Genomic DNA, 23,941 nt, shown 5'->3' with positions numbered 1-23,941 from the left:
ACAAAGAAGTTTTCTACCCTAAAAGAACTATCCCTCCACCCACCCAGCCACCATGCCACCCCTCTCCCTCCCTCCCTCTCTCCATCTCTCTCTTCTTTTCTCTCTCTCTCTCTCTCTCTCTCTCTCTCTCTCTCTCTCTCTCTCTCTCTCACACACACACACACACACACACAATAACATTCATAGACTATAGATCCATAATCTCTAGATTAAGTGGTGAAGTATCTATCTCTCTATCTACCTATCATCTGTCTATAAAAAGCAAAAATTTTTATCAGCTTGTAGATAGCATAGCAATACATGCTAAGGCCAAGGGAGAGGAAAGACCAGAAGTAATGCATATTAAGAAAATTAGATTACAGATAATGGGATGAAATACAGTTTCTCCTTTTTTATATTGTTCCTCATTCAGCTCCGTGTGTGTGTGTGTGTGTGTGTGTGTGTGTGTGTGTATTATGACTATGGATGGCAACACTTGGAACTAACTGTTTTCTGGTCCTGGCACTGATGGTACCTGAGAACAAATGTACAAACCATAGGGCAATAACAGAAATGAATGAATTCAAAGCCTAAGAAAGAAACCAGATTCAGAAATAGGAGACTTATATAAGTTTAGAATATGAAGAGAAGTAATCTCAAGTCTTACAGAAGTCCCTAAAGCCTAACTCTACTTGTTAAATGTTCTATTGAACATATATGGGGTGAAAGTATCAATCCAGCAATTTATATCCATGGGCTCTTTCCTCAAGGAGCTGACATATTCCATGAAAGATATAAAACAAGCACGGACAGCTCATTAGAAAGAATATGGTGAGCACCAGAAGAGAGGGGAAGAAAGCTCTATGGATTTTGTGGAGAAAGAAATGGAAGGAATAATGGAGACATGAAGATAGTGGTGAATGGGAGCAGAAGGAAGTGTAATTCATGATGGGCCTCAAAGAATAGGTAAAATTTAGTCAGGTAGCTAGAACTAGAAATGTGGTTTGAGAGACCATGATGAACAAAGCACTGGACATGTTCAGGAAATAGTGAGTTGTCACATTTGAGGCTGACTACAAGAAAGGCTCTGGAGACAGCCTTTCTTGGTTAAAATCCTAGCTCCACCATTTACTAACTGTGAGATTCTGGGTAAATCATTTAGATTTTTATGTGCCTCATTTTCTTCCTCTGTAAACTGGGAAAGAATAATGGCAACTTATATGGTTGCTGTGTGGATTAAATAATACATATAAAATCAGTTAGAACAGTATCTGGTACCCAATAAGTGCTCAATAAATGTTAGCTATTTTTTTTAATGTGGATGAAGCACAAAGGAAGTATCCAGAACTTAAGGCTAGAGGGAAACTAGGAGTCTTATTTGTGGAGAACTTGGGATGCCTGGGGGATTTGAACTTAAACCAAGATGACGGAAGTTTTGAATAATAGAGTATCATAAAAGCAGATCAATTGGCGTCAGTTTGAGGTAAGAGATATAAACCAACTCTAGCTATCTCACAATACAAAGGTCTGGCTTGTGAGAGAATGCTTCCCATCAATGGAAGGCTTCAAGCACAGCCTGGTCAACCAAATTCAAGAGTGCTATAAATGGTACTGAGGTTGTGAGTTAGTGTTGGTCAGCTTGGATGACCTACCACTAAGATTCCTTTCAACTTTAGGTTGATTTAGGATAAAGACTCTAGGAACAATATGGAGGAAAGATTTGTGTAATGCACTGCTCAGAGCATGGAGCCACAGAAAGTGAGAGAGAGCAGTACAGGGAGCAAGAATGGTGGGAGGTGGGGAGACACTGTGAAGATTTCTGATCTAGAATGTCGGAGGTGGAAAGGACCTCCGAGATCAACCAGTGAGTCCAACTTCCTTGTTGTACAGACAGGGAAACTAAAATTGTCAGATAGAAGAAGTGACTTACAAGATCCACCAAAAAGAGGTGATCCTGGAAGCCAGCCAGGAATCCAGTAATACGGACTTGGAAGGGGGTAGGAGTAGGAGGAATTGAAAGGAAGGGGGTGAGTATGAGGGCTAATTTAAAGGAAGAAAGACTGACAGGACGTGGTGAACCATTACCTATTCAACAGATAATTGAAAAAAATAAAATAACTGTATAGAGAAAACAAGGACGATGAAAACACCAGTAAATTTGGCTCTCAGGAAGATCTCATTGGAAGTTAGATTGGAGAGCAGTAAGGAAGACATAGACAGTGAGGAATAGAGACACTGAGCCTGAATATATACAAGCACAGACAACATGCCTATATAATGCATATGCTAATATTTTTGGAAGGGCACACAAGACATTGGTAGCAGTGATTGCCTCTGGGAAGAGAAATTAAGTGGTTTGGGAACAGGAATAAAGAAAGATGTGCTCACTTACATAGTTTTTAAAATATTCTTCCATGAACATTTATCTACTCCAAAATAACAATTTAAGCAAATAAATAGTGCTAAGAAGAAGAGAAGGAAGGAAGAGAGGGAACGAAGGCGGCTACCCCTCACTTTCAAAAACTTGTTGACAGAGAAAGGACAGTAGGATGGGTAAGTCTATAGGGATCAAGAGGGACAAGTCTGTTTTTTGTTTATTGCTTACTCTCCTCCCAGTTTGAGAGGCAACAGGAGCATTGGGAAGAATGAGCACTCTAAGATCAAATAAATAAGTTGTTGAATACCTGCTCTGCCAGTTACTGATCCAGTGAATTTTACAAAGCTACTTAACCCTCTTAGCCTCAATTTCTGTGACTTAGAATAGGGACACTACTACCTCTCACGCATTATGTTATTTTATTCTGAGAGTCTGCATTTTTAACAAGCTTGCCAGGAAAGCTGCAAAGTGACAGACATGTGAGACCCACCTGGGTCCAATTCTATGACACAGAATATAGTCACAATAGTTAATAGTGGTATTAGAAAGAGAGTACAGGGCACAGAAAGGGGACCTTTGAAACAGGATTCCAAGTTATAGTGGGACAACCATAGGATTTGGGGTCAGGTGGAACTGGGTTCAAATCATAGCTCTACCACTTACTGGCTTTGTTACTTGGAGAACATTGCTTAGCTTCTCTGAATCTCTGTCTCTCTTTTTTTTTCATCTGCAAAATAGGAACACTATCACTTAATTTACAACAGTGATAAGAAGATTAGAGAACATTCATATAAACTTCCTAGAACATAATAAGCATTTAATTAATAGTAACTTTGATCATCCCCAGCCTGGAGTTAAAGCTCTCAAACACATGAAAACAGCAATGCCAATTTCCTACTGTGTATTTCTATTCCCTTGTCCCTCCAAACCAGCCTTCAAAACATAAAAGCACATCAGCTATCCCTTTGATTTTTCAAGCACCTATGAGGTCACCCAAAGAATTCCCTCCTGCCCTTTGAACCTTTAATTCGTTCTCAAATGATTTACTGGCTGCCTGGCCTCCAAATGACCATGCTAGCAGCCATGTCCTTCCTATCTGAGGCTCTGTCCCTTTGATAACAACAGTGCCCTTGATGGGGTTTACCATTCCCACACTCTAGGAGCTTGCTTCCAAGACAAAATTTTTAACTTTGGAAGGACTTTATGAAAACAGCAGTAAGAAGCAAGCTACTATTCTCTGTTTCTCTCACCAATGTCTGTAAAGGCTGAATCACCTCTCTGAGGCTTTCTCATATTGTTTGTACTCTTTTCATACTTACTATGTGATCTCCATAAGGAGAAGCAGTTCCTAGGGTCTCTTTTGAGGCCCTGAAGTTCATTCCAGTGAGTCAAACTCTTTAGTAGTAGTCTAAGCAGGAAGAAAGTAAGAGAAGCCTTCCCAGTGTGTCTTTTAAACTGTCACAGTACTATCCCTGTGAATTTCAACCTGTTACCTTTAGTGCCCTGATATAACCTAATTGAGTACCACAGAGACAGCCACCTTCATTAGGAAGAAGGACAGATGTGCCCACTTATATAGAAAAGCAAGGTGAAGAAGTCAGTTCCTTTTGGTCCTTCTCAGCATTCTCAGTTTTGAGTAAAATAGTGAGAAAAGGAATGTCATGGTCAAATAATGAGGACACTTAAGGCACCGAGTATAAATACCAGACAGTGACTCACATCCAAGGCCAGTCAGACAGAATACGTTAGGACTTGCTTAAGCAAAAGTGAAAACACACACACAGAGTAGGTTTATCCAAAGCTACCACCTCTCAGCTGAAGCAGTGAAACACTTGAGTCAGGCAGAAGACTCACACTACACCACCTTGAACTCGTGTTAACAAGTGTAGTGACTGTTGTTTTAAGAGTCTCACAGTGTCCCAACAGTATGGGGAATGCTGCAATTGTCAGCCAGCAGGCCTCTCTCACATGCAAACCTCGGAACACAGCTCACATACAGAAGCCGCAGCAGCAAGAAACCCAACAAACTCCAGGCAGCCTGGGGACAAGCAGGTAACCAATCCCATCCCCCACTGCTGCCATCCTCCTTGTCACTCGGGATTGCCTCCAAGACCTCTCTCAGCTTTCATCCCCATTAATATTTTATTTTAAGTGTTCCCTCTGTCACTAGCTCACATGTGTGTCATTCAAGGCTCACTCCTCATACTAGGTGCCACATAAAGTATGGGAAACTTGGCTGGTATAATCAGATCTTCAAGTCATATCCTTTTTCTAATTTGAATTTGGGATTTGAAAGGGTAAAATGTACCAATTATTGATTACAAAAATTTTGCTTGACTCATCCTATGTATTCTCTAAACCAGCAAACCATTCTAGAGAGTCTACTTTGTGCTCTGTGCTGAGCATGGCAAAGAGAAGATACAGCCATTGTCCTCTGGGAGATTTTGGTCTAGCAAGCCAAACACAAGACTGCCAAAGTACCCAAAGATGGCTACTGGAAAATCAGAATTCTAGCATATCAAAGGAGCGATTGCTTCCACCAGGAGCAATCTGAGATGGTGCCCTGGAGGCTCAGAGCTAGAGCTCCAAGGTTAGGCCCTGTGGGAAAGGGCAGAGAAGTGAGGAGGAGAAGGTCTTCTAAGGATGCAGTATAAAGCTGAATCACTGGAAAGAACATCAGGATGGGAAAATCAAAGACCAGGATTTCCCAGGTGGGTTCAGGGAGCAAAGAGGAAATCGTTCTGCCTGCAAACCTGAGGCCTGGAAGGAGTGGTAAGACTAGAGCCAGATGGAGAGTGGTCCATAACACCAGGCAAAAATAGTTTGGGCTTCATTGTACAGGCAGCAGGGAACCATTAAATAATTTTAAGTGGGGGAGGGGATGATCAAAGGAAGGGAAACCATTGAGGAGGCGACTACAGTAGTGTAGTTGTTCCCGAAGGAGGCTTCTTCCTGCCTGTCCCAGCTCTTGCAAGCTCCTCCTTCAAAGCTGCCCTTTCCCATCTGAGCTCACTATTTCAGAGCTCATTACTATGCATCTCTTTTGAGTCGGGAAATATATCAATGATGTTTCTTATTCTGAATGAGACTTCTAATGTTGTACTAAAGTTAGGTCAAACTCTCTCTCCCCGCTCCCTCCCGCCCCCCCAAAAAAGAGAAGCTTCATCTGAATCTCCCAGTTTAGATGAAAGAAACTATGATACATCATTTCCACTGCTGCAACAGAATCAGTTGGCTTGGTCCCTAGGGTCACTGGTCTCCTCTAAGATCCCAACAGAGGAGCGGGAGGAGAGAGAGGGAGGGAGAGAGAGGAGAGAGAGGAGAGAGAGAGAGAGAGAGAGAGAGAGAGAAGGAGGAAAGAGAGACACACACAGAGAGAAACTGCCAGCACAGGGCAAAACCTGATTGTCAAGTGCTTTTCTGGGGCCTGTTCCAGATCACTGTCACTTACAGGCTTAGACTAGAGCTCAACCTTAAATTAGGGCTCCAACCTAAGGGATGGGAGATGGAAGGGCCCCACCTGGGTCTTAGCAGTGGGAATTAACTCTCCCTGATCCTTAATTCTTTTGGCTTTTATTAGTGGCTGGAAGGGGAGAGGGATGTAACCCGAACCCTAATGCAGCTGAGAAGGGCTAAGAGCCAAAACCTTCCTTAAGCAGATGCAGTATGTGCAAGGCCTGGGCAGGTTTCAGAACACTGCACATTTCTCCAGCCAAAGGCATGAGAAAAACACAAAGATTACATATTGAGCCCTTTACATCCAGAGGAGGAGAGTATCACCCTCCCACCAGGGCTCACACAGCAGAAAGAAGCTAGCAAGCTGACTCTTGTAAAAAGACTCAGGCAATCTTTTTCACAAAAATATCCCCAGAAGCTAGATATTCAAATCAATTTCAAATAGAAATTACAAGCTATTTCACCTTGTGTGAGAGAGGAGATAGGTAAAGCAACCCACATGGCCATTAGCCTTTTAGCAAGGAGGGATTTTTGTCTACAAGGATATAAGGGAAGGAGTGAATTTAGACAAAGTCCCATAACGCAAGCATCTTTACAACATTCTGAATTTCAGTTCTACACCATGTAGAAAAGCAGATGATGCTGCACAAAAGTAGTAACAGATCTAGAAAGTCAATCCAAAAAGGATGGCGGGGAAATATTTCATCTAAAGTATAAAGAACAACAGTGCTAGGATTTGAGTCAGAAAATCACTCCAAATTTGCAAGTCTCTTAATAATAAAGAAATATTTTCCAGCCAGATTTGCAACAATGAATTTGTGAAGCAAATCCCTGTTTCCTTCTTATTTTAGTGCGGTGAGGACAGTACCGAAGGCAATGAAATCATACTTGCAAGTTTAACAATGCTTTTAAAAGTTCACATTTAAGAACCAATACTACTGTAGGATATTAACAATGATATTCACAGATTAATAAAACTACACTATGCGGAGAATATAAAACTACTAACAAGAATGAAACACAGACTTAAACTCTAGTGGTTTGAGGTTTGCCTTACCAAGTCACCACATTTTGTTTTTTATATAGAGAAAACAATTCTAAAACATCTTGGCAAGTCAACTGATGTTTTTTAACAGCCTCAAACCATTTTAACATTTCAGTCTGAAGTTTGGCATTTTGACAGTTTCTTCTATTTTTTTTTTTTTGTTTGATCTTTGGACTTGCCCATCATTTCAAGTTCTAAGTTATACAAAAATAACTTCAGCTAGTAACACCTCAGCTGACTAGACATCCTGAAGATTGGAGGAGATAGCAAGACAAAGCTAAGGCCAGAAGAATCTGTTAAATAACAATGCAGGTCTGTTCCAATGTCTTTGGGGCATGACATTGTCTGGCAATTAACTAATTTCCACAATAGTCAGTAGATTAGTAAATTGCCTGTGTAGACCATTACTACCTAAAGTAATCTTTTGTTGTTTTAACTGATCAGCGGTATTAAATAAATAACCCTCCCCCAACTGCTTAGAGACTTTTAACTTGATTGTTCTACTGACACCTCAGTCTCAGACAATCCAAAACTGAACTAAAATTTGTTCCTTTTCCCAATCCCTATCACAATTCAGAGACTCCTAGATTAGAAATATTGGTTTCAGCCGGGCTCGGTGGCTCAGCCTGTAATCCCGCGCCTTTGGGAGACTGAGGTGAGTGAATGCCTGAGCCCGCGGGTTCGAGACCCGCCCGGGGCAACTTGGCGAGACCTCATCTCTACAATAAATCAAAAATAGCCGGGTGTGGTAGCGCGCACCTGTAGTTCCAGCTACTTGGAAGGCTGAGGCGGAAGGATCGCCGGAGCCCAGCAGGTTGAGGCTGCGGTGGCCGGGAACGGCCTCTGTATTCAGTCTGGGCGACAGAGTGAGACTCCAACTCAAAAAAAAAAAAAAAAAAAAAAGAAATATTGGATTCATCTCTGATTTCTACATCTTCTTTATTTCTTCAATGGCACGTGTTACCACTAGACTCAACTCACTAATGTATTACAAGTCAGCACATTGCCAAGATGACTAGTCGATTCCTTCAAAATTTTCCTTCCTATCTATTCAGTTCAGCTTAAGTCTTTCCTCATGGAAGCATTTTTTGTGGCTGATACTGTTCTAGATGCTTTATTTTTAATACACTAACTCTAATTCTTCAAACAACAAAATTGCTAACCACTTCCAACCTGCATTCATTCTATAGCCCAGTTTTCTGGTGTATCCAGAATACCTGACTCGAATCCATTTACCTTTATATCGTATTATTTTGCAATAATCAAGTATACTTATCCAGCCATGCAAACAATATGGCATTGGGCAATTTACCTAATCTTTCTACACTTCAATTTCCTCATCTGTAAAATGGGGTTAATAAATGAGTTAATATGCATCATGTTAGAAAATCAGTGCCCAGGATATGCACTATAAAGTACTTGTTAGAAAACAAATAAAAGTGACATCTATGGAACTCTGTACTGGTTTCATAGGCCATAGGCCTTAGAACAAGCACTCAATAAAATTTAATGCATGAAATAAGTGAACAAACAACACATGTTCTGCCCTTATGCTATTAGTCAACTTACTGTGGAGTGAAGAAACTGGCCTCAGTCTTCTGTCTGTGTCTTTAGAACATGTGGTGCTTACAATAACTGGAATGAATGCCCTTCTTCCTCCCCAGCCTATATATCCCTCAAGGCCTCACTATAATTCTTCCTTTTTTCAAAAACTTGCAACCACATCAGCCTACAATGAAATCTCTTCCTACTGAATAAATGTTGCTCTTAGATCCTATCCCATGGTTTCAGTATTTTGTTTTGTAAAGTTTTTTTGTTTCCTGGGCTTGTAGTAATGCTACTCTTCAACAAAACTGTCATCTCTTTGAGAATCCAGGAACCAGGCCTTCTATGGTGGCTATCTCTTGTATTCTCTCTTTTAGAGTTGGGAACTTTACAATGGGCTCAGCAAATCTGTGTTGACTGGTTGACTGATTGATTGGTTGAAGGCCTAATTGAGAGCTCTTAGGATAGCGAAACAAGGTTTAGCGTAGCCTTTCAAAATGTTGGCTGTTCCTATATCAGCCAGAAGTCATGTCTGGTCTTCCAATTTCTTGCAGCAGCAGGTAGCGCATTAAAGGTGTCCTGCCATTTCACACAACTCCCAATGATTCGGTAACTTCATATACTTCATTTTTTAAGGTTCAACATTCTCTTAAGAAAATTTATTTTAATAAAGGACATCTGTGGAATACTCTTTCTTTTTAAAGCCACATATACTTCTGGTATTTACATGACATAAAAGGTAAAATGACTCTCCGCCCCTATTGGACAGCAATGCAAGTTTTATTATCTTCATTTTGCAAATAGGGTAATCGAGATACAGAGAGGAAAATGACTTATCCAAGGCCACACAAATGATGAATGACAGAATTAAGACTAAATCTCACGTCTTCTGAATCCCAGCTCAGTGCTCTTACCCTGATCTGAGATTTAAATCAAAACAAAAACTTTCCTTTGACTGTAACCCCGAAGGGGCAAGTATTAGTAATATTACCAGTTTCTGCATTAAATTTCATTTCTATCCTTTCCCTTCCTCCCTCCCCCAGCCCCTCATTCTCATTCAGTTCTCTTTTCTTTCTCTTTCTTTCACTTGTGTAAACAAAATATTGTAGAAAGATTATGAGTCAGACAGAAGTAAATCTGAATGCCATCTCTCCCACTTACTGTATGACTTAGAGTCTTTCACTTAACTTCTCCTGAGCCTCAGTTCTTCATCTGCACAATAAGGACATTAATATCTAAATGAGATATTAAAGGGTTACTTAAAAAATTAAATGAGATTATATGTAAAACACCTCAAAGCAGCAGTACTTGCCACATAGTAGGTCCACTACCTATCTGACCAGTCCTTAACCATTCTTTGGGTTAAAGAGGTTCCTGAGCTCCAACCCAATCTACATTCCCTCTACCCAGTGAGGCACAGCCATACAACTTGAAATATCCAGATCCTTGGTGGGTCCACTTTTCAGCCTGTTGTCTTGATTCTTCCTGATTGCCAATTTAAAGTAACCCAGTGCTACAAGCTCTGTAAAGTTCTCCAAAAAACCATGAGCGTCAATCCTGATACTTACCCCCTGAAGCTTCAATATGTCATCATTCGCCCTCTCAGAGATAAGATGTCATCCAAAGCTGCCTACCTGTAGAAGTCTTCAAGGCGGCTTTTACTTACATCAAGCACAAACAAAAAGAAATGGAAAACAGCAAAGCAGCCCAACAAAAACAAGGTTTTAGCTTGTCATCCTCTCATAAGTAAAGATGGGGTTGCAGCCATGAGATTCTAACCCCTTTCCTGAATAACTAGTCAAACCAGCTTTACTTCTAGCTCTACCTCATCTTACCTCCAACCCCCTCCCCCCAAAGAAAAATCAGTTTCTGATGGACCATGAAAGGTAGTATAGGAGAACCATTCAAAACTTCCCTGCCAGAGGCTCAGGAAGGAAGAGAGAAAACCATACAGTTAGGAATCTGTTGAGTGGCATTAGGGTGGGGGCCAGAAGATACCACAAAGGGTCTGTCCATCACTGGGCTTAACCCTTGATCCTGTCAAATTAGTCCCACCTCCCACATTCCTCACAGATGTAACATTAAAAGACTTGAGTGAAAGTTAACAGACCATGCCCTCCCTGAGAACATACCAGGAAACAGCCACTTCTGGAAAGATAGGAAATAGGAGTGTGGAGAAAAGCAATGCAATGTAAGAACTGCCTGCTGCCAGTCTGCCTTCAAACTTCCACAGCCTAGACCAAACAAGGATACTGGAGCTCTTAGCAACCCTTCCATAAAGCAGGAACTTGCCACATGAAGGGTCTGAGAGACCAGAGGGTACAAAGAGGCAAAGTAACATGCCAAGATTACCCAGCAAGTTGATAAGAAAACACAAGGAATGTGACAAAGATCCTGTGCATCACTGAAACAGGAGAGAGATGCAGTGGAGAAAATTTTCTTCTGATTTTGCTATAATTTGCTAGGTGTTTTCAAAGTTATCAACCTCAACCTTCTGAGCTTCTCTCATTCCCCCACCAGAAGCATGGCTGAACCAAAAGAGATAAAGCTGGTACAGCAGACTAGAAGGGCCCACTGTGACCAAAGAATAATAAAAAAAAAATGTTGGGTTTTGGACAGAGGGCAGGGCAGCCAATGAATGAACAAAGAGGCAGTGGCACTTGAACAAGACAGTTCAAATGTAGGCAACTGGTGATCATGGGTGGGGGTTGGGAACCAAAGACTGGCCATGGAAGAAGCACAGACTCAATGCGTGGAAACTGTGTCTCTGCTGCTGCTAGGCAGTGTTCATTCTGTGACGTGGCATAGTCATAAACTCACAGTGAAAGAGAAGGGGGTGGAGGTAAACTCTAAAGGGAGGCATTAGAGCCCACTTTGAGAAATAAAGTCATCTTGATTTTTGCAACTTCAGTGCCTGGCCACCAATGGCTATGTGCCCAAGTAAACATGCCAGTGTGATGTGAGGAAGAATGGATCATCCATTGCAATATTAATGTGTAAGACAATTTTTCCACTTAGTCTATTTACACTGCATGGGGCAAAGAGGTGTAAGGAGAAAAACCTCTACTCCATGCCAGTCCTTGGAACATAATCTTTAGCTAGGAAAAATAGTATCTCAGCTTATTCATTAATGACTTAATTGAGTCTGTGAGAAGGGATTATTTCAGGAGCATTAGGAGACAAAATATTGGCTCCATAGAAGCTGAGTGAAAGTGACTGCAGTTCCGACATAACCAATATAGAAAGGTCACTTGCTCATTACAAGATAACTTAGGTAAACCTGGTGTTCAGTTTCGAAGAGAAACGTAACCATGTGCTCACATCTGGTCTCGGCATCAAAGGTGGGTGATATGTCTGGTAACTCTTGGGTACTGTGGTAAGTAGAAAGAAACTTGGGCACTGTGGTAAGTAGAAAGTCCAAGACCTGTGTAACAGCTATCTAGAGCACTTGTTGTCCCTAAGTTATGGACGCATTTTTTGCCAAGAATGTCTTCTGTAAATGAGAAGCTTGGAACTTGGAACAGTTTCTTGTGGTTAGAATATTATAAATGGTTAGGTTGTAGAATTTAATTACTCATATGCTATGGATTAAATATGCTTCTCCAGAACTGTTCTGAACCTAACCACTATAAATAACATTGTTATCAGTGGAGACATGTTTTCTAGACTTCAATACTTTCCTAGACCCCTCACCCTTCAGTAGCAATGAGAATTAAAGCCCCACTCCAATCCACTCCCCGATTAGAGCTTTAGTAGTAAAGATGTGGGGACATGGGTGGACTAGGCTATAGATGCAAGACCTCCAGCGAGAGTGACTCTTAAGGGTATTCCAGGTACAAACAGAAGACCCCAGAACCAAAGGATGGCAGCAACAGCAGGAGTTTTTGCAGTCAACGTCAGTGGCAGTGTGCTAGAAGATAGATATCTGGCAGGGGATGGAGACAGAGATTGCTGTTTTTATATTCCTATGTAGAAGCTTTGTCAGTTGGACACCATTTGTATGTCACATATGGTTAGCATCTTCAATCTTGGAGACACCTATTTTTCCCAGAATAAGAAAATTAAGTTCAGAGAGTGAAAAGAAAGATCTGGAATTCTGACTTTGACACTATTCATTAAATGCCACTGCCTTCTTCTATTATACAAATTCCTTCCCTGTAACTTATTGTATAAACATATATGCTTCTTGAAGTCAGGGCTTATGTCTTCTCTCTCATGTCCCTTACCATATCTTTACCAAGGTTGGCCTGGGCTAGGGGCAGGGGCAAGTCCAAATAAATAGTAAAAAAAGAAATGTGTCTCCTACCCAATCTATTATGTGGCTGTCCCAGATGCCTATATAGAGACCTTGAGCAAATATGGCTTAACAGCAGCAGGGCCTTGGTATGACATGACCACCAGAAAGAGCCAATGTGGTCATCAGCTGTATTTTTTAAAAGGATGGTCACACTCAACTTTGGTCAGACTCTCCTCAGATATTATATTGAGCTGTGTGCTATCTACTTTAACAAGGCACATAGCAAGCTCAAGTGCATCCAGAGTAGAAAGGAGAAACAGGAGGGGAGGCTGGTACCTAGATCCCATAAGCAACAGTTAAAAGAGCGAGGGCTCTTTAGCCTATAAATAGGAGACAAAAGTACACAATCTGTCTTCAGACCCCCCAAGGGCAGTCCTAGGACAGAGAAAGCACCCTTATTCTGTGTGGTCCCAGAGAGGAGAGCTAGGATTCATGGATGACAGGTAAAAGAAGAATGATTTGCAGCTCAACATAAGGAAAAACTGTCCACAGTAAAAACTTTCAAAACAATGAAATGGACAAGTTTAGAAGGGAGTGAACTCCCCCATGACGATTAGAGAACAAGCTCAGGAACAATGCTCAGGAAGCTCTCGAAATGGCTAATTTTAAGACTAAGTAACTTCCAAAGAGCTCTCCTTACTCTGAGATTCAGTGATTCTAGGTCTTCACCAAGAGCAGCATTAGTCTGGCAGCCCTGAGTTAAGCCTGCCCTTTGGTGCTTGGGAGGTGGAGGGGTGGGCGGTGAGAGCAGCCCTTCACATAATCTCTGCTGTTCTTCATTAACTTTTCTCAGTTGGGTCAGCATCTTTTTCCCCCGATTCTGAAGAAGCCTAGCTATAAAAAAGTGATGTTTCCTCCAATTAATCACTCCATAACCACCAATCCCAAGTCTGAATCTCTCTTTTCTCTTTAAAGAAATTCCTGGGAAGGACGTTGGGAAGAACAAGGGGAAAAATTATCTTACTTTTTTTAAGGGACAATGCTCAAATGTATTTCCACTGGAATTAAATTATTTTCTTCATCTGAGGTTTTGGAGAGGGAAAACCCTCTAATTGGCTTGGCCTTTTTCACTTCAGCAAGCATATGTGTGGATCTAAACAGGGTACCAAGTATATTATGACAGCCCAGCGCAGCCAAAAGCAGTATGTACCCAAAGCTCAGCCAAGAGTTACCAGACGTACCACCCACCCTTCTTGTTCTACCTTCCTCCAACCTTCTTTGTGTCTCTTTGAGGGAATTCCCATCCTATATCCACAAATACCCTCTACTTTCTGAGAGAGAGCAGCAGCTGGGGAACTGGAGTAGTAGATATCTTTGCTGATTCTAGAGGCAGAAATTAGGAGGAGATTCATGTGAGTAACCAGGTTGGACTAAGGTCTGAAGAAGCACAGTCCATGACAATTCCTATGTGAGTACCAGGCCCTGGTCTGGGGGTGGACCTGGTCTGTAACACAGTTAAAGAGGTTTCACAGTAACTGTTATAATATAATACTACCTCTGCACCTGACAAGAACACAAAACTCGCATTCATATTAACAACCAGTCTCAAGATAACCTCAATCTGACTCTATCTAGATTCTCTTTAAGACTCAACTGCTTCTTTGTGTGCTTCTAGAAATAAGGTCAGACAAGGATGGGAGAGGGGCTAAAAACAACTTGAAGAGCATGCCCTGTCATTACCCCAGGTTAAGGACAGCAAACAGTATTAGAGTTTGTCCAATTTATTCTCACATTATCTGTGACAGCAAAGACGTGGCAGATATGTCTACCTCTATTTTGCAAATAGAGACTTGGGTCTGGAGAGGGTAAAATGATACAGCAACATCAGTGCACATGAAGTGAAGGGAAGTGAAGCTTCTTTCTTCTCTAGGCTACTCCCCTACCCCACCCTACTTTGTTCCAGGGCAGTAACTAGCCTCCACTTGTTTCACAGTGCCAGATGGAAATGTCTACCAAAAATGAGCCAGGAAAAGGGCAAATATGTAGGATGTGCCTGCCTTCTGCCCTGCCCTGCACTGTCCTTCTTTCCAGGTTTCTTCCTTCTTCTTTTCCTACATCTCTGTGCTGGTCCCACCCTTTCTTTCTCCAGCCTCAAAGAACTCTGGGGGCATAATGCAAAGAACCCAGAATGAGTATAGGAACCTCATACTACAGTTTAGACAGTCTCTTTCTCACTCTCTCTCTTTCTTTCTTAAACACACACACACACACACACACACACACACACACACACACACACACACACACTCATACACCACAGGAGGATGCAATCTGAATCTCTGAGGCCTCGGAGAGGCCATATATGATGCAGAATCATTGGTGTCAGAACCTTGGAAAGGTAACCCCTCCCCAAAGAGGATTTTATTCCAACACAGGGAATTAACTTCATGGATGACTATCTACAATGAAGATGGGAAACATTAGGTAGCAAAACAGATATATCTGACTAGAAGAGAATCCCCATTCCTTCCAGAAAGGCACCCTGAACCATTTAAGTAGTATAACATGCGAACCAAAGGAATTAGTAACACCAAGGTCATGGGCCCCATTTTCTCATGGGCCATGTTTCTTTTACTTTTACCTCCACGTGTTTCACAGTGCCAGATGGAAATGTCTACCAAAAATGAGCCAGGAAAAGAGCAAATATGTAGGATGAGCCTGTTATCATGATCTTACTGGGAATACTACAATGTATGGAAAAATCACAAATCATCCCTTAACACTTAGGATAATCAACAGTACTTTTTAAAGAGATGGAGTCTCACTGTGTCACCCAGGCTGGAGTGCAGTGGCTATTCTCATCAGACCCGATCATAGCTCCCTGCAGCCTCGAACACCTGGGGTCAAGTGATCCTCTTACCCCAGTTTCCCATGTAGCTGAGACTACAGGCGTGTGCCTGTACCACACCAAGTAATAGTATTTTAAAAAACATTTTCTTTTTCTTTGCCACTTGATCGTCAGAGGAAGACTATATAAGTCTCCATAAATCAGTCAGCTAAATTTATCACATCCAGGAAAATCATAGCAGCTGGCAGAAATTGATGATTTCCCTCATTCTGATCATTTCTTGGTCCAAAGATCCATGACAAATACAAGCTAGACTTTCCCACTGCATGCCTTCTTCTCCCACTCATCAATTTTTTCAAATTCCCACACTCTCCAGATATCTCCACTTGTTCCACAAGGAATCTCCAAGCATATATGCCACACCATCTGACTCAAATTACTTTTGTTTTTTCCCATAACACCAAAGGGGATTCTCTGCCATTTTCCACCATGGTTCTTGCATCTTACCTTTTCCTCTACCTGACCTGAGGTCATCCTAAGTGACTACAGTCACCAAAATAGTCCTCTCCTACTCTCTGAGCCCAGATCCCATTAGGATGTACCTACAAATCAGTCCTCATCTATTGCAGTAGTAGGAGGCTAATAAAACTGGATGCATCCCTGAAAGTTATTGCTCCATGCTCCTTCACAAACTGCAGCACTAAACTACAGAAGAACTGGGAAACTCTGAGTAGCAGAAAATACAATGGAATTGGAGTTTACCATTGATTCACTGTATGATAGACTTAAACAATCCACTAATTATACCACAGTATCACTTTTCCATCAGTTTCTCCACAACCTTCCCTGAGTACCTCACGGTATGGCTGTAAGAGGATGTTAGAATAAGGGATGTAGAAGCATGCTGTAAATAGTAACGCTGTATGCAGATGAAACAGAGTATCATCTTCCTCACGCAGCAGCAACACTTCTGAGAAGAGACTCAAAGCTAGAATAAAGGATTGGCTACTAGAATGTCATAGTGTCATTAAAAGGACACGCACTTGAACTTCATTTTAGACATGGGATGCCTAGGCCCAGGTAGGGAAAGTGATGTACCTAGGATTCCTGAACTAGAGAGAGTGGCAGAGCAAGGATCAGAAATCAAGTTTTCAATCTTCCAGTCCAATTATTTTTCTACTCCTTTCCACCCCATCCCCACTAGTGTGTGCAGACTAAGAAGGCTATTTTTAAGGAGAAAGCTGCATTGTTCTGAAGCATAAAAGGAAATAAAACTAAAGTAAAAAAATAAAAAGGGAATTGATGAAATATGCCAAAGGGTGTCTTGTCAAGAAAAAAAATGCAAGCAACCACTGTGTTAAAAAATACTATAGTCCCTTTATATAATGTTGGGAATAACCAGGGTATAACTGGATTTTACTGTAAAGAACCAGGCTATTTTGGAGGAATGGAAGAAACTATTTTACCCCCCACATATCCAAATGCATGTAATAGTGAGCCTTCATATAATAGGGGTCAACTGTACATTCAGTGGAAAGGGAATAATTAAAAGGCACCCTGCCTCTCAACACACGAGGCACTTCCTCAACAGCTTGGTCAAGAAAACCCTCATCTACCCTCAAATAATCCCCCAGTCAGACCACAAATTGCTGGCTACCCCATACTTAGTAACACCCCCTGCCATGCTCGCATTGGCTCACAAAACAATCAGGGACCACAGCAGCAAGCAAGCTCTCTGGAGTGCCTCTCAGGATGGGTCAGCGCTGGGCAGAGCTGAAAAAAATGACCTCTCCAAGGCAGGTTGTCTAGGCCAACTGTGGAAATTCTGTGGGCGGTGTGAGGAGGAAAACAAAGGGAGGAACTGCCAGACCATGGAGGGCTGCATATCCCATTGTGACCTTGGTGGGAAGAGGGGGGAGAGGAGAAGTTTGATTAGAAGAAATTCCTGAAGGTCAAGATTCCCCTCCCCAAAGGGGTTGTTTGAGAGCATTTTTGTTTAAACAACAACAAAAAATATTACTCTCTCCAGAGAACACAGGAAGAAGAGTGCCTTAGGAGGGAGTGTGATGGTAGATGACAAAGTCATCTCAGGCTGGTTAAAAATATGTGACAAGTATGGGGGAAGGGGTGCTGGATGAAGATCTGGGCTAGTTTGAAGAGACTAAAGATTCGAGCTCCCTAAAATGTTGTGGCAGCACACCTCAGACTGCTCAAGTTGATTGACACACCCCATTGCAGCACCCCAGGGTTGCTAAGAGTGTGGGCTTCAAGGCCTGAAGGACCCCTACACTACAAGTTGACTGGCAGCTCCAGTGCAAGGCAAAAACAGCACAGGTTATTGTGAATGTGTGTATGGGGGGACATTTGCCCAACACCCCACTGAGATGTGACCAAAGTTAAAAAGCCAAAAAAAAAAAAAAGTGACATTTGTTCCCTACTAAGACACATCTTTCTACTTCCAACCCAAATCCACATCTACAACCTCAACTGCCATCTGAACAGCTTGGAAGAGGGAAAGCTTTTCGGTATTTGAGTATTTAAGAGAAACAACAATAACAAAAATGGGATAAAGTTCGTGAAGTTCGTTCACTTTGCAATCTGGCACCTCAAGGTGAGTCGTCCCACAAGTCACTCTTCCCAGTAACAGCCCAGCTGCCCCCACCCCTCCCCCTTACTTCTACAGGGGTGGCTCATCTTGGGGGTTTTGGAGCACTCGGGAGAGCTCCTCTCCCCTGTCCTCCACTGCAACTTGGCTTCCAGCAGATCACAGCCTCCTAAAACAAACAAACCCTGGCGGCAGCGGCGGCGGCGGCGGCGGCAGCTCCAGCACAGCTGCATGGCGCAAAAGTTTCCTCCACACTTCTCAACGTGCAGGAAATTTCGCCGGCGCTGGGGCAGGACTCCGGAGGGAGGGAAAGGCCGAGTCGAACTGGCAGCAGCACCGGAGAGCTGAATGGATGTGCGTGCGTGCGTCCGGCCGTGGGAAGTGAAGCTGGCAAAAGCCACCAATGCCTCATCTCCGTTCCCAAACCGGCCCCTAGCCCTGCAACCTGCCTGAGAGGGGCATCTCGCCCGTCGATGGAGGGACTAACGCTGCCAAGAGAGCTGCCAAGCCGCATTGCCTGTCCCTTCAGTCCCTCACTGTCCCGTACGGGCGCAGGGGCCTCCAAGGAGAAATCCCCAACAGCCGCCACTTCCTCCAGCCCAAACTCAGGGGAGTAGCCGCCCCGACTTGGGGGAGCAAAGGCTGCCCCAGTGCCCTCGCGAGTGTGTCTGCACGCAAGACTGTAGCCAGGGGCCAGCGGTGCTTCCATCCTGAGATCCAGCCACCCTTAGGGGGTGTCTGCGCCTGGACGGGTGGCGTGACCCCTCAGAGGGGCTTTCACCTCCAGCCCTGGCCAAGTTTCCCTGTTGATCTGAGGGCCCCATCCCGCGGCAGGCTGTGCACCCGCTGGCCCATTCAAAGTTGGGCGCCGTTAGGACAGAGCCGCCAGTTCTTACCTTAGACACTGTGAGCGGCTCGCAGTGTTCCAGACCCCCCTTAAGGGTGAAGCCCCAGGGTGCCCCCCCTTGCAGTTGCACAGGGACGTACTGGAAAGACCCAGGCCGGTTCTCCATCCTGGGCTCGGCTCAGGCGCCGCCGGGCTCCTTTTCCGCGGGGGCTACGTTGCCTCCGCCCCCGGCAGCTCCGACACCATCGCCCTCCAGCGCTACGCCACCCTGCACCGCCCTGCTCCGCCTACTCTCCCGGCTGGAGACGCTCGGGCAGCGAGAGAGCGCAAGGAGGAAATGACACGGAGCTGGAGAAAGGGGGAGAGAGGGGGAAAAGGAGAAGGAAAAAAAAAGAAAAGAAAAGAAAAGAAAGAAGGAGAGGCGGAGGGATAGCATGTAATGGACAAGAAAACGGAGCAATGGGGAGGGACAGTCCCTGGGACCTCGCCTATAGGATCGCTGGGGAGTGGGAGCGAGGCGAGGCCTCACATCAATTGTTACATTGTTTCATTCAAGCAGGCCCTCTCTTTGGTCCTCCTCTTTACTGCCGGGTTCCCCGCCCCTCCAGCCAGCCCAGGCGAAGGGAGGTGAAAGTCGTTAGTGTGGACGGCCCGCGTGGCTGAGTGGGCTGAAACGCTGGTTTCCTGATTAGCGCGTTCATGTTTCTCTGACGGCCTTTTTCTGCTGAAGGTCCCAAGAACCAGGACCTGGGAGGGTTAAAAGGCTGCTAATTTGTGGACCTTGCCTAGAGGGTTGGAAAGTAAAGTAAGCAGGCCAGCGAACACAGTGGGGCTGTGTATGTAGGCTGCTCTGTGTGTCCGCACTAGGTGTGTGGGGTCGTTATGAAACATTACCCCGGAGCATAGTTTAAATAAAGAAGCACTTTGAGGATGCCCCCTGCCTGGGCTCAGCCGCACCCTTGGCTCGGCGCTGGCGTCTATGGGTAGCACTGTGCTTGTGTATGTTCCAGTCATCTGGAGTTCCTGGCACAGCCTTGCACTTGCTGCGCTAAGATGACCAAGCCAGGAATCAGCAAACTTTATGACTAGCGGTATTGTCTCTAAACAAACCTACAGGAAAGAGAGTCCATTGGTAAACTGGCCAATTAATAATGTTGTGCCTTTGGGAAGAATCAACTTTTAGATTGGGTCCGGAACATGTCTTCTCATCTGTTCAAGCTTGGCCCTGTAGTTTCAGAGGTGGGCTTTTAGAACAGACAGAACAGCCACAATAATAGTCCTGAAAAGTGAATGTGTTGCTGAATCTTACGCTGATTTCTCAGCCTTCACCTGGGCAGGTTATCTTCTCTTTTTGAGGCTTTTTCTCTGGAGCCACACGAGGGCAGGGAGTTTTTAAAGGGCTTCACAGTTGCAAGCAAAGTGTTGACAACTCAGTTGTGACTCACCAGGATGTTCCCTCTCTTTCTTGCCCTTTCTGTCTCTTCCTCTGTTCTTATGCAGCTTCTTCCTCGTGGCCAGCAAACACACTGTGGCCCCTTCCTTCACAGCCAGCTTTCTGTGGTCAAGGTTTCCACGCTCTGCTTCTGCTTCCATTTCCTCACCTGTCACTAACTCAACACACTGCAGCCTGCCTTGTGCCCCAGTAGGCCACTGAAACCTCTCTCACAGACCTACCCCCATCAATCCTTTCTTTTCAGGCCCCCACCCCAGACTGTCAGCAGTATATGATGCTGCCCTGACTTTTCTTTAATAAAATGGTAGTTTGAGTATGTATAGCCTTCTTTTTTAAAGTCCTTTGAGACGATTCACATGAGAAACCACCCTTGATCTTTTAAGCTTTTACGACTACAAAGATCATTTTAATCATGCTTATTTTTTTGTATTGTCCCTAATAGAAAGCAGAAAATTTGAGAAAATGGCAATTAAATTTGCTGATTCTTAATTGTGTCAACCTATGTCATAACATTCATATGCTCTGCCCCACCTTGAAGCTAAGAATTTTTTGTTTTGTTTTTTCTGAGGGGAGGGAGGGGGAATAAGATTTCTATATTTGTCACTTGATAGAACTCAGCATGTTTCAGTCCCAGCATATTGAAATCTGTAAAGTTCAGTTCACAGGATATGTAGTCATCACTCAAGGACTACTAGAATTATGTGTCTAGACTAGAGGAAAGAGATTTGGAAGCAGGAGACACACATCTGAGCCCTGGCCTTGTCACTAACTAGATGGGTGACCTTGGGCAAATCACTGAGCTAACTCTTTTCAGTCTCATTTTCTTCATCTGTAAACTTTAGCTAATAAGCCCTGACATTCCTACCTCCCAGGCCTGTTGAGAGACTAAGATGAAATAATACATATGAAAACACTTTGGTAAGGAAAAAGTAAAAATTCTCACAACCTTATTATGAAAGCAAGCATTGAGCTAAACTTTAACTAACCTATTTTCATTCCAAGCCTTACTCCACAATGATGTCTTGTTGAACTCTTCAGTTTATTCTTTTCATCATTACAGCAGATGAACATAAATTACCTAGTCCTTTGTACAAACAGCATATAAGTAATAGATATTTTGAACATGAGACAGCTAGATCATCTTGATTCTTTACTAATAAAAATCACTGCTGCTAGCAGGCATCTCATTCTTTCTTAGAAGTACAGTTCATGGGAGCATGATTGTGTAGTGGGAAGGGTACTAGGTAGAACTTGAGATGCCTAGATTCTAAGCTGGTTCTGCCATTAATTAGTTGTGTGATATTAAGCAAGTCACTCCCATTCTCTATAAATTGAAGGGAGTTGCTACTTGACTTCTAAAGTTCCTCTATAGTTTGCATATTTTGTGACTGCTTCCTGGCAACTGCCTAAACATAGTATATGTGCAAACAAAGGCTTGATGATAAAGATGAACCAAGTGAAAATAAAGCAATGAAGAACACTTAAAATATATATTTATCTGTGTATATGTATGTGTGATTGTGTTTACATTCACTGGAGCCTTCAGAAAGATGTTCAATTCACTCGAAAATATGTTAAATTGCCTGTGGAGAAAAGGTAGAAAGTTCAGTAGGCAGATAGAAATAGGAAAGTGCATGTCGAGAAATGTGTGGTGATTGACACCACAGATTAGGATCATAATGGAAGTCATTTGGAGTAGATAACTTCACCCAGGGAAATCAGAATGAGAAGAAAAGAGGGATTTAGGTAGGATACTGGATTATGCTAATATTTAAAAGATTATGCTAATATTCAAAAGTCAAGAGGATAACAAAGATCCAAAGAGGAGCAGATGGAGGAGGTTGGCAAAAGACCAATCAGTAGAAACAGAGAGACAGAAATTAAAACCAGGCTGGGTACTTCTACCTCATTTTTAAAAAATCCTCTCAAGAGTCTTTTCTTCATTAAAAATCTATTGACAAGTTTACATTATTGACAGAAAGAAGACTGAAATAGCAAGCAGTCCTTCCCTGAACTATTTTCTTAAGCTTCCTTAGCTGGAGCTTTTGTAAACTCAAGTTAAATACAATTTTTCTCATAGCAGTGCCTCTAGCTCCTTTTTGAATTAAGAACCCTTTGAGATTCTAGAAAAAGCTATGCCCTCTCTTCTCCACAAAGCTACCCACGATCACAAAATGTTGTGTGTAATTTGGGCTGAGACTTGTGAACCCTAACTTCAGAATCCTTGCTCTAGTAAAGGCAAGATTTGTTCTTTATGTGTGTTGTTAAACACACACACACACACACACACACACACACACACACACACACACACACACAGCATGAAATCTACCCCTGTAACAATTTTTAAGTGTATAATACAGTATTATTAACTTTATGTGGATTGTTGTGGAGCAGATCTCTAGAACGTCTTCATCTTGCATGATCAAATCTATATCCATTGAATAGCAACTCTCTCCAGCTCCTGGCCAACAATCATTCTGCTTTCTGCTTCTATGATTTTTACTACTTTAGCTATAAGTGGAATCATAAGGTATTTGTCCTTCTGTGACTGGCTTATTTCACTTAGCATAATCCTCCAGGTTTATCCATGTTGTTGCATATGACAAGATTTCCTTCTTTTTAAAAGTTGAATAATATTACACACACACACACACACACACACACATTTTTTTATCCATTCATCTGTCAGTGAACCAGTGGATATTTAGGGTTTTATCCCAGCTTTATTGGGGTTTAATCAACAAATAAAATTATATACTTTTAGATGGACAATGTGATTATTTATAAACTATATATTGTCAAATGATTAGCACAATCAAACTAATTAACACATCCACCAATTCATATAGTCACCATTATTTACGTGTGTGTGGTGAGAATGTAAAATCCATTGTCTTAGCAAATTTCAAGCATATAATACAGCATAATTAACTCTAATCACCATGCTGTACATTAGATCCCCAGAACTTATTGATCTTATAACTGAAAGTTTGTACCTTTGAACCAACATCTCCCCATTTCTCCTACTCTCAGCCATGTAAGTGGATCATGCAGTAATGCAGTATTCGGCTTTTTTTGTCTGGTTTATTTCACTGAGCAAAATGTCCTCCCAGTTCATCCATTTTGTCACAAATGGCAAATTTCCTTTTTTATGAAATATATGGTATAGAGAGAGAGAGAGAGAGAAAGAGAGAGAGTGAGTGTGTGTGTGTCTGTGTGTGTGTGTGTTTATGTATATACATGAGTGGGCACCCCAAAACCTGGAATTTATTTATAAAAATTGTGTATTTATTCTCACATGTTTAAACATCAGTCACTTTCAAAGTCCTCTCCATTTAATGTGATACACCTATGGAGACACTTTTTCCATAGCTCGAAACAGTTTTTGAACTCATCAATTTTGATGCATTTTAGTGCTTCTGCCATTTTTGTTTTTGTTTTTGTTTTCACCTCTTCCACAACAGCAAAACATTTCCTTTTGAGGACTTTTTTCATACAGGGAACCAAAAAAAGATCGCTTGGGATGAGATTCAGTAAATAGGGAAG

General features: G+C 42.6%; 1 protein-coding gene across 1 annotated transcript in view; it reads right to left on the bottom strand.

The window, feature by feature from the left end:
- Positions 1–19,105, bottom strand: part of SHROOM4 (shroom family member 4) — a 261,232-nt gene extending 242,127 nt beyond the window's left edge. Inside the window, exon 1 of the mRNA XM_008054957.2 lies at positions 18,989–19,105. Within this exon, the coding sequence (XP_008053148.1) occupies positions 18,989–19,105 (117 nt within the window). The remainder of the gene's footprint in view (positions 1–18,988) is intronic.
- Between the last annotated feature and the right edge of the window lie 4,836 nt (positions 19,106–23,941).

The sequence above is a fragment of the Carlito syrichta genome, unplaced genomic scaffold (genome assembly GCF_000164805.1).
Source record: "Carlito syrichta isolate Samal-C Ts95f unplaced genomic scaffold, Tarsius_syrichta-2.0.1 Scaffold301624, whole genome shotgun sequence".
Taxonomy (NCBI): Eukaryota; Metazoa; Chordata; class Mammalia; order Primates; family Tarsiidae; genus Carlito; species Carlito syrichta.
The sequence above is the reverse complement of the archived record's forward strand: the minus strand, read 5'-3'. Positions and strand labels throughout refer to the sequence as shown.